The sequence below is a fragment of the Triticum dicoccoides genome, chromosome 2A (genome assembly GCF_002162155.2).
Source record: "Triticum dicoccoides isolate Atlit2015 ecotype Zavitan chromosome 2A, WEW_v2.0, whole genome shotgun sequence".
Classification (NCBI taxonomy): domain Eukaryota; kingdom Viridiplantae; phylum Streptophyta; class Magnoliopsida; order Poales; family Poaceae; genus Triticum; species Triticum dicoccoides.
Window position 1 is genome coordinate 157,171,999 of NC_041382.1, and position 11,146 is coordinate 157,183,144.

General features: G+C 45.6%; 1 protein-coding gene across 1 annotated transcript in view; it reads left to right on the forward strand.

The window, feature by feature from the left end:
- The first annotated feature begins 7,503 nt into the window (after positions 1-7,503).
- Positions 7,504-11,146, forward strand: part of LOC119353970 (succinate--CoA ligase [ADP-forming] subunit alpha, mitochondrial) — a 4,969-nt gene continuing 1,326 nt past the window's right edge. Inside the window, exons 1-6 of the mRNA XM_037620675.1 lie at positions 7,504-7,800; positions 8,707-8,916; positions 9,298-9,468; positions 9,543-9,666; positions 10,141-10,202; positions 10,928-11,009. Of these exons, the coding sequence (XP_037476572.1) occupies positions 7,597-7,800; positions 8,707-8,916; positions 9,298-9,468; positions 9,543-9,666; positions 10,141-10,202; positions 10,928-11,009 (853 nt within the window). The 5' untranslated portion in view covers positions 7,504-7,596. The remainder of the gene's footprint in view (positions 7,801-8,706; positions 8,917-9,297; positions 9,469-9,542; positions 9,667-10,140; positions 10,203-10,927; positions 11,010-11,146) is intronic.

Here is an 11,146-nt window from a genome sequence, read left to right on the forward strand (position 1 = left end):
CCTTTATTGCAACATAATCAGGAAACAACCCCTTTTCATATTGTTCAAGGCAAAGAGCACTAATTTTCTTGTTTTGTGCCAAGCTCTTTTTTAACGCAGCCACAAGCGCTTCTGGAAGGGATTGCTCCGCAATACTTTTAGATTCTTTCGGCAATGATTCGTGAGTGTTGCCGAAATTCTTGAGTTGCATAGAGTATGCATTATATGCTACAGTATTTGATGACGGCGCATGTGTTCCTGTAAAATTTTCACTTATTCGGCTATGACCATGAAGATGCGGGGCCGAATTATGAACATCTACAGTTGCATACAGTGCTGAAAATTTACTAAAATGAGGTGTAGCATATGATGGTTGAGAGTAACTGGCCGAATAGCTAGTAGTAGCATGACCAATTCTCCCATCCATCGGCAAGGTCGGATTCACATACTACAAATTAGTTGCCGATGAATAAAAAGGTGAAACACTTTCTTCTATGCTATTGGAAATTTTAACATGAGGTGTTTCAAATTGATTAACCGAACCCATCATGTTGTTCATCGGCATATGGATTTGTGGGGTTGTCGATGCATGAGAGTTAAGATACATATGTTGTATGTCACTAGTATCATAAGAAGTTGAAACATGTAAATTACTTTGAGTCGGCCTATGCACGTAATTAGATGCCTTATTGAAAAAGCTAGGGCTGGCCGATAGAGTATAATCATTGAACGATCTAGTAACATCATATGAATTATTTGCATCTACAGTAGGGAATTGGGTATTCATATTACCTTTGTAGATTGCAAACCCTAGATGACGATCTCTTCGTAGCAAGAACGGGCCGGAGACCGTTCAAAGCTTCGTCCCCAGCGGAGTCGCCAAAAAGTGTGTTCGCACACGAACACGTCACCGTGTACTCTCGACGCTGGGGGTGATGCACCGCAGCTCGCGTCGAAGGAGATTTGACCGGCAGCGCGATACGCAACACAGCCGGCAGATGCTTTTGTAAACCCGAAGCCCCGCTTGCCCGGGAGGGACCCCATCAGGGCTCGCGGTGGCTATGGGCTGCTCCAGGTCGATTCGCCCGCCCCTAGAGCCTCGTGGATCCGCAGCCCTCCAGCATGAAGAACTAGCGAAGAACGAGAAGAAAGATACTAAGGAGAGATAAAAAGTAGATGAACGCGAAAAAGTAGTAGATGTGTTTGTTTGATTGGTGTTGTTTCAATCGGCCGTCACCCCAACATATATAAGAGGTGGCTGGACTTCCCGTACAAGCAAAAGATTCATCTAGGCTTTCCTTACAAGAAAATTACATCAATTCACGTCCAAAACCCTAGTCAAATTCGGATTGGTTTATCCGAACTTTCCAAATTTGTTCAGTTTAAACTAGCTGTACCCTGCGGATCTTTTTTGTGGTGGCAAACAACCTCGGATGGAAATGAGTCCAAAAGCAATCTTGACCGTTGCAATGAGACGAACAACTTTCATGTTGAACGTTTTTTCATCAGAGGTCATCTCGAGGGTCAAATCGCTCATGAAAGACAACTAATTATTCACGCAGCACATCAGACATACCCACATATGTGTCTGATTCCGGCGTCATATTTTTGCTCACTGGAGGGGCGCGCTGTGCGGGCTCTAACTTTTGCATATGACCTTGGATTGAGACGATATTTATATCAAAATCGATCGTTTCGACGAGACGAATACAATTCATGTAGATCAGTTGTCAATATGGGGCAGTCTTGGGGTGTAATCAGCCAAAAAGTGTTCTGGATACAAAATCTTAGTACTTCGAACACAACTTCGGCCTTAGAGATGAGATCGGATGGCTATGACCCAAATATCAAAGTTTATCCTTTTGATGATACAAAACTTTCTCACTTTGAGAACTTTTTCATTTGAGGCCATATTTATTAAGTTCTCGGCCGTGTCAAAATCTGGTGTCAACAAATATACATGCGACTTGACTTCAATCTGTTAATGCAAACACTGAAGAGGAGCACATTAAGAGCAACTTCAATGGGGCGACCCATTTCGTCCACGGCCGTCCGTTTGGGTCGACGCGGACAGAAAAGACGGCCCAACGCGCCGACCCAAACGGATGCGCGTCCGTTTTTCGTCCGCGGGCGACCCATTCCCGGCCCATTTTTAGCCCGATTTGCATCGCTGCGGACACGCGACGGACACGCACGCGGTCGCCTACTCCTGTCCCCGGACCCGCTGGTCTGTGGCACATTGGCCTCCCTCGCCCCCGCCTCCTCCGTCACTGCCGCCGCCGCCCATTTTTGCGGCGACTCTTCCAGCTGCCGCCGCCTCCACATCTGCCCAGCAACGCCGCCCTTGCCCCCAGTCGCCACCGTTTTGCCGTCAGGGAGCAAACTGGTTCCCGCCGCCGCTTCCCCCACCGCACAGCCGCCCGCGACCAAGAAGACGCCTCGCCGCCCCGCCACATACGATCGGCACACTCGACGGACGCTGGCAGGGCAGCTAGCTGGTCTGTGCGCGCCGCATCTCCCCTCGCCAGTCGTCTCCTTCTTCGACGCCTGCAAGCTGTTCGACAGTTTGCCAAGGTACGAAAATGGACTCCGCCGACGACCAGCTGCCGTGTTGGTCCATCACCACCTCAACAACCAGCGGTCGTTGTTCCGTGGCTCCATTCCAGGCCACCTTCCGGCGTTGAATCGTAACCGAGAGAGCGGGCATTTCCTTTTCTGGCAGGACTACTTTGATACAACAAACCCGCTGTTCAAACATCACAAATTTCGCCGCCGGTTCCGTATGAGTAGGCATGTTTTCAACCGTATTAGAGAGGGAGTGGTCGGCTATGATGACTACTTCGAGTGCAAAGAGGATGCCGTCGGCAAGATTGGTTTCTCCTCTTATCAGAAATGCACTGCCGCCATCCGAATGCTTGCGTACGGAGTGCCCGGTGATCTCATTGACGAGTACGTCCGTATGAGAGAGTCTACATGCCTAGAGTCCCTGTATAAATTCTGCAAGGCTGTGATTGCTGTGTTTGGCCCTGAGTACTTGAGAGAGCCGACATCTGCAGATACAGCCCGTTTGTTGGCAATGAATGCTAGCAGGGGCTTCCCGAGGATGCTTGGCAGCATAGACTGCATGCACTGGGAGTGGAAGAACTGCCCTTCTGCTTGGCAAGGGCAGTATAAGGGACATGTCAGGGCTTGCACTGTCATACTAGAGGCCGTGGCGTCTCAAGATCTCTGGATCTGGCACTCTTTCTTTGGCATGGCTTGATCACACAATGATATCAACGTGCTTCAGTGCTCGCCGGTGTTTGCTAGGCTTGCCGAAGGCAACAGCCCACCGGTGAACTTTACTGTCAACGACCACAACTACGACAAAGGGTACTATTTGGGTGACGATATCTATCCTCAGTGGACTACTATTGTAAAGACAATACCCAACCCTGTTGGAGAGAAAATGAAAAGATTTGCCCAAGAGCAAGAGAGTGCTAGAAAGGATGTCGAGCGTGCCTTTGGTGTTTTGCAATCTCGATGGGGCATCGTTCGGTATCCTGCTAATACTTGGAGCACGCAGAAACTATGGGAGGTGATGACTTCTTGTGTGATCATGCATAATATGATCGTAGAAGATGAGCGCCCGGAACGTCTGTAAGATCAAGGCTTTCAGTTTCAGGGTGAGAATGTTGTGCCCGAGCATTGAGTAGCGGCAACATTTGAGTAGTTCACTCAGTTTCATGAAGACATGCGTGATTGGGGAACTCACGTGCAACTGCAAAATGATTTGGTTGAGCATATGTGGACTCATGTTGGCAACCAATAGGTGTATCTTTTTTTATTCGTTTGCAAAACTACGTGAAACATTTTTATTTTTGTTTGGCCTGTAAAACTATACTATTTATTTGGGTGGACTATTTTGTTTGTTAAATTTTCATTTCACAATATGTTGAATGCAATGCAAAATTGGGCGGCTAGCTGGCCACGCCTGCACATATGGGTCGGCGCGTTGGGCGCGCTGTCGACCCATATGAAAAACAGAGCGGACGCCGGGTGGGCGGCCGACCCAAACGAACAAAAAGCAGACAAAATCGCCGTCCGTTTGGGTCGGCCCGTTGGAGTTGCTCTAACGAAAGCACACAAGGACTCGCCAGGCCACTGATGTCACATCTACTACTGAAGAGAAAATCTATGATGCATTGATGCTAGATGTACTGCTCCACCAACTGAGACCGTAGTGTTAGAAACGTCAACCCCTAGCAGCGACTGGCAGGCTGAGCTTCGCCGCTCCTGCAGAGAGGAGAGGAAGGGGAAGGGGATACAGATGGTGGAGCACTTGATGGTAGCAATGAGGAGGTGGGGGAGGCGGGGCCCTTGTAGCAGAGGAACAGACGGCGCTCGTGGATGCCTGCCGTCCCACGAGCTTCTCCTTCCCGAGCTCCTCCCACAGTAACGCGAACTCTTTTCCGGATCGGGCGCCGCGGCGGGATGACTGCTTCCGGCGTGAGGAGGGCCTAGAGCAGAGCCGTGCGTTATCGATGGGCGGCGATGGATCCGCAGCTCCGCCGGCGTCACATGTCGTAGGGCGGCGTCCAAGGGGAGTAACACCGGCGGACTTGACACAAGCGGACCAGTGGTCAGAGCCGGAGGAACACCCTCCTGTGTAAAGATTGTCGCCCAGCCGCCACAGCGTGAGGATTGGGGAAAGATTTAGGGCATGTACAATGCATAGCCTTAAGGTGATGCCTACCATGCCATCTAGAATCGGATATGACGTAAAGTAGGTTCGAATAGGGAAGCGGGATCCTCCCCACGAGGCGGGTGCTTGTGAAAAGAAAAAGTGTGGTCCGGTGACAAAAGCTGAAAAGGTTGGAGTGAAAAGTAGAGATGCATGTGTACTAGAGTCACTAATGATAGCTTGCATTGGAGAGAAAAAAATTAATGTAAATACTTCAAATTACTTTTTGTCATGGGGCATATGTATCCATATGCCACCATTGTATATGCCCTTATGGTGGGAATAAACTGAAATGCAGAGTAAGCGGTTCAGGCGCATTCATTTGATGGGTAATCAATCAGGGAAATGAAGCCGAACTCGGCCTTTTTTCACCGCCATGATGGAATCAGATCGATGGGTAATCAAACCGAAGGATGACATGGCAGAAGGCTGACGTGGACAGTCTACATGTTTAGAGAATTGAAAATAGTGGGAATCAACTTCTTAAAAATGTAAGATATGCATAGACCATTGATGATTTTATTTTTAATTATTTAAGTGTCCCGAATATTAGAAAAACATAGGCGAACATTTAACGAACTAGATGATACCTCGCGCGTTGCTGCGGGAACTCTTAGTCTATAACCATGATGGTTGACAAATTGAACAACATTTTGCATAGTGTATTTACATACTTAAGATATGTTTTTTGCAATGGACACAATACTTGGTATAAATATAAATATTGCAAAATGTGAATTACGCAATCATTGTTTTTACTAAACATAGGACATATAGGCAATCTCTGGGACTTACATGAATACAATCGTATATGAAGACGCTAACTGGGATTCTGAAATAGACACAATATGAAAGGTGATGTACAAAGGCCTTTCTGGGTTAGTTATAGTAGTTATTGTCATAAATCAATTTTCATATATGCATGCTTACGATCTACACAAAGAATGATAACTAAATACAAATATTGGCCATTATAGTCGCTCTCAATACGTTATAGTGAATAGTGGACCTCCAATATCGACAAAAATAACAAATTCCTTTCTCACTCATTTTCACCAAAGTGAGTATCAATTTCTTTGTCTCAAAAGAGCATGAGTACTTATCATAAGAACCGAGACTGAAAATATCCCGTTGAAGTCAGAACTTGTTTCCAACAAAAAGAAACTATAAATGCATCAGGTCATTCTGTATTGTCTTTCACATCATCAGATGAGTCAAGAACACCCAAAACACTCAACACGTTCACATCATGAGTCAAGAACACCCAAAACAGTCAACATGTTCACAGCATCAGATGAGTCAAGAACACCCAAAACAGAATGACCCAGTATACATGTTAAATATTTGTATAATTTAAACTGGGCCATAAAGATAATTTTACCTTTAATCACCGAGACAACAGTAGCTAGCTGCTCGTTTCGGTGAACATATTGGACAAAATTTTATTTGTACCAAGTAAAAGACCAACATCAGAATGGCTTGATTGACAGTTGTGAAATGAAAAACTGATGATGCAGTTTACCGATGAATACACTTCTCAGGCTGTATGTGTGAAAGTCAGAGCAACGCTTACTATAAATATACCATCCCCGGATGGATAACGGCGGCAACAATAGTTGAACAATGGAAGAAGAATCCGCAGAACATAGATGCATCAACCAGCTAAATCCACAAAAAGAAGGAAGAGGAAAAAAAGATTTGTGGATACCATGCTCGTGGCTGTCACCATGTCACGACAACCGTGTGTGTTGGAGCAGATCGGCCCTAACGTGGGATTCCCGATGGCATGGAGGAGAAGATTGGTTTCGGTCACGGTTTAGATGAAGCGACAAATATCAACTCGCCGTCCTCGCCGTCAACCTGCGGAGCTATCCGTGCGGGGTTCTCCGACGTTGTGCGGGAGCGGAACAGAATCACCTTGGTAGAGATGAAGCAACGACGTAGTTGTCTACCTATGAATCGGAAACGGAGGCCTCGCCATGGCGGGGGTAGGGGGTGCTGGTCGGCTGGAATTCTCCACCTCACGATCCTCCTCCTCTTCCTCCTCCAGTCCTCCTCGTGCAGGGGCTAGATCGGGAGAAGAGTGGATGGGCCGGGAAGTGGGACGAAGGAGCTGGATTGGGGTATTGTGAGGGCCCTCGTGATGCAACACCGATAGGAAGGCGAGAGGCAGGCTGTGGCTGCACTTGGCGCTTCAAGCAGGAAGCAATGCGTAGCTATTTATGTTCGCTGGATGGTTTGCGGTTACAGAAGACGAACAGGAAAGGGCTGCTTTTATTCGATGGAGAAGATGAATAATCTAGAGATAGAAAAATATTGAAGGGCACTTAACTGGTCGGGGATAAGTACAACCCATGTGGACATGCGTGCTGGGAGGCAGAGGGAAAAGGGATGATGTGGTGCATGGACCTCAAACGAAAATCATTAGATGGGATGATGTGGCTGCATGGCTGAGGTGGATAGCTTGCATGTGAAGATAAATTAGATAGTGAGGTGAACTTCTTAAGTATATAGGATATGGTTGGATGGCTGTGGCCTCTATCCTTATCCACGGACATGTCCGAACATGTATGGAATACTTGGGGTGTCCGTTCTGACGAAAGAAGCCGGAGATGCCCTAGGCCATTCCGCCGTTCGCCTCTATCAACCGTAAAACGTATTGACCAAAGCCGCTTTCCCGCATGCTTTGGAAATAGTCATCCATGTGTTAGCTTCCGGAAATAGCGACAAACGCAGGGGCCCAGGCCGAAGTTTGACCCCCCAACTTCTCCTGCAAGAATGGATCGCGAGGCCCCAGAAAACTGAGGAAAGTAGACCGAGCCCCAAACGAAATCGAATCGAGAGGAGAGAGGAAAGAGAGGAGCACGCGCCGCCGCCAGGCCAAGCACATCGCCATGGCCGCCTCCTCCCGCCGCGCGTCCCAGATGCTGGGCTCCGCCGCCTCCCGCCTCCTCCATTCGCGTGCCTACGCGGCCGCCGCCGCCGCGCCCTCTCCGGCGGTCTTCGTCGACAAGAGCACCCGCGTGATCTGCCAGGGCATCACCGGAAAGAACGGCACCTTCCACACCGAGCAGGCCATCGAGTACGGCACCAACATGGTATGTCCCCCGCGCGGCCTCCCTCCTCGATGTATTGCTCGATCCGTTCATTTCCTCCTCTCTAGTGCGGTTCTAGGGTTTGAGATTGAGAGATACAGTCGACAATGCACGATCTCGTGGGTGGGCGGCTGTCGATCTCCATTTTCCGCCTTTTAGGGTTTCGTCTCTTATCGATGTGTTGTTCCAGGGGCATTCTTCAGTTTGCAGCCAGGACTTCGGTATTTTATTATGACTCATCAGACAGCAAAACATGGAGAACACGGTTTTTATGGGTTCCCATATGTTTTGTAAATCTAGGGCCTGCTCGATCTAAACTTAAAAAGAGTTTGAGGAACAATTTCCATGATGCACGCCCTGTATTTTCAAGCTGCTATGGAAAATCGAACCGAACTAAATGTTATGTATTGTAATGCTAGAATTCTTCAATAAGTGGGGTGGAGACATCGAGTCATATTTTACTTTTGATATTATTGGTAGCAATTCGGGCAGGGCGTACGAGGAAAATGCTGGTGCGTACGAGGAAAAAAAAACTGTCATGTGGATGGTGAGAATTATGTATGCATTCCGAGAGCCTCACCTGGGCAGGTTGCAGGTTCTAATCCCATTACTACATCCTTGACCAGGAGCTCACAGTTAACTGTCGCATACTGGTTGTAACAGTGACATACTGACACTACATGCTAATTATTAGTTGTCTTATGAATGCATCTGCAAAGATACCTTTGTACCATCAAATCAAGGCACTGGCATGTTTCTGTAAGGTTGTTTGGACTTCTCTTAAGCCTTAAGATATATAGATATGTAGCTTGATTTTTAAAATATAATCATCTTCAACTAATTATTATGTCTCTTCTATGGTTTTCATCAAATGATGCCCTTTTAACTTAAGTACTTTGCATTGAACAGGTGGGTGGAGTTACTCCCAAGAAAGGTGGAACTGAGCACCTAGGCCTTCCAGTTTTCAACTCGGTAGCAGAAGCTAAGGCCGAGACAAAGGCCAATGCATCTGTTATATATGTTCCACCACCATTTGCTGCCGCTGCAATAATGGAGGCATTGGAAGCAGAGCTTGACCTTGTTGTCTGCATTACTGAAGGGATACCTCAGCATGACATGGTATGGTATTTTTAACAATTATGTACATCACTAAGCACATTGTTTGCTGTGTATCTGAGCATAATAATTTTTGTGATGCCATTTGTGTTTCCTTTGGCTATAACTTGATCAGTGTCACTAAATACATATGGATATGTAGCTAGCTATATGCAGATAGGCACACATTGAACGGGTTTAGGTTTTACTTATACTTCATGTGCAATTTTGTCCTGAACCATTTGGCAGTTAATTTATTGATATTAAGTGCACAATGTTAATAATCCATACCACATCATAATTATGTGTTTATCTTTCTCACCGTTTAGATAATTTCTTTCAGTTTTGTTTTGCTTCGTTAAGACCTTAGTGAAGTCATCAGAATGCTCCCTTTCTTAATTCCAGGTGAAAGTGAAGGCTGCTCTGAACAGGCAATCAAAAACCAGATTGATCGGACCAAACTGCCCTGGTATCATTAAGCCAGGTGAATGTAAGATTGGAATCATGCCAGGTTACATCCACAAACCGGGACGCATTGGAATAGTATCTCGTTCTGGTACCTTGACATATGAAGCGGTATGCCCATTATTGTAGACTTGCTTTAACCATTGAATGCATTTGCCTGACCTGTATTTCTTTCTTATCGATAGGTGTTTCAAACAACAGCCGTAGGATTGGGGCAGTCAACTTGTGTGGGCATGGGTGGTGACCCCTTTAACGGCACTAATTTTGTTGACTGCCTTGAAAAGTTTGTTGATGATCCTCAGACAGAAGGTACATTAGTTCTTGCTGGGCATCTACATTATTCAGAAAAGCTATTGATTCTTTCATTTATTTGTCAGATTTCCCAATTTCCCCTTTATTGGTACTAGGTCACCAGCATGATTAGTTTGCAATCTCTATGTGAAACCATTGTGGCTCCCATGTGTTGATAGGACAAATAAGTAGACCTTCATCTTTACTGCTTTAGTTATGTACCTTTGTATATGCCCACATGACGGCACCCCACCAATTGTTTGCTCTGGGCCTGTGTTGATACCTTTGAAGGAAATTAGTAATATAACAGAACGAAGCTCCCTGATTTGTGACTTCTGTGTGCCGTTGATCCCTTTTATAGTAGTTAATGCATATGAACGTCCTGTTACATTCTTTAATACTGTGTCTTCCAGTTAATGTTCTCATCTGTTAACGCTGTTATATCCCTCTTAAGTATTGTTCTCATTGGTAAAATTGGTATGTGCTTTTTAGGTATTGTTCTCATTGGAGAAATTGGAGGTACTGCTGAGGAGGATGCTGCAGCCTTTATCCAGGTGAGAGTTTTATTGGGATAGCCTTTTCCTTGTTGCATGTTCTGCTTCTTAGCATCCTTGCATTTTCTAAATAGTAGTCCCTCTTGTACTAAATCAGCGACACTTACTTTGGGACCGAGGGAGTAGCATGCTTCTTTATATCCTGTATTGCAGTTCAAGCTTGGTGGCAATTAGAAAGCCATACTTTTGTAGCATGTATTGTATTATCAATGTTCATTTATATGATCATGATCTTGCCATAAAAGATGCATTGATAAGTCTTAAAAGCCCTTCTGGTGTAACATTTAGATAATGCATGTTTGTAATTTAATATGCCTTATTAGGCAAGCTCAAAATTTGTCTGGTTTAAGAGCTGGTAAGCACGCACACTTCTAAGCTTTATATAGCTCATTTTATCATGCGACCCAACCCTTTATCACTAGCAAAAGAAGATGATTCAGTTTCAGTAAGTTCCAAGTAGGCCACCCCACTATTATTAGTTTTCATGGTCTTTTGACATGTGAAGACTTAGATTGTATCTGGCCTGGTTTACAAGTTAAAATTGTGTCCTGATGCTTTCTTAGTGTTGTGAAGTGACACATGATAAGTAGGCACTGCTGATATTCCATGTTATAATATAGCACGTGTCTACTTGCTAGAACTCTTTTTTTATTTCTTTTGATTAGATGCATGCTTTAAGTAACATTTCTGGTCAACTAATCTGACTTGACATGCAAATGATTCAGGAGAGCAAAACAGAAAAGCCCGTCGTTGCATTCATAGCTGGACTTACTGCACCCCCGGGCCGTCGTATGGGCCATGCTGGAGGTATTGACATAACAACAAGTTCACTATTTATTTCCTTTGTCAATTGTATATATCTTTGGGCGTATTAAGTTGAACTAGGTTTCTCTCTTGGTATTTGGAGACAAGATGCCCTTGAGGGTTACGTTACCAATTGTTCA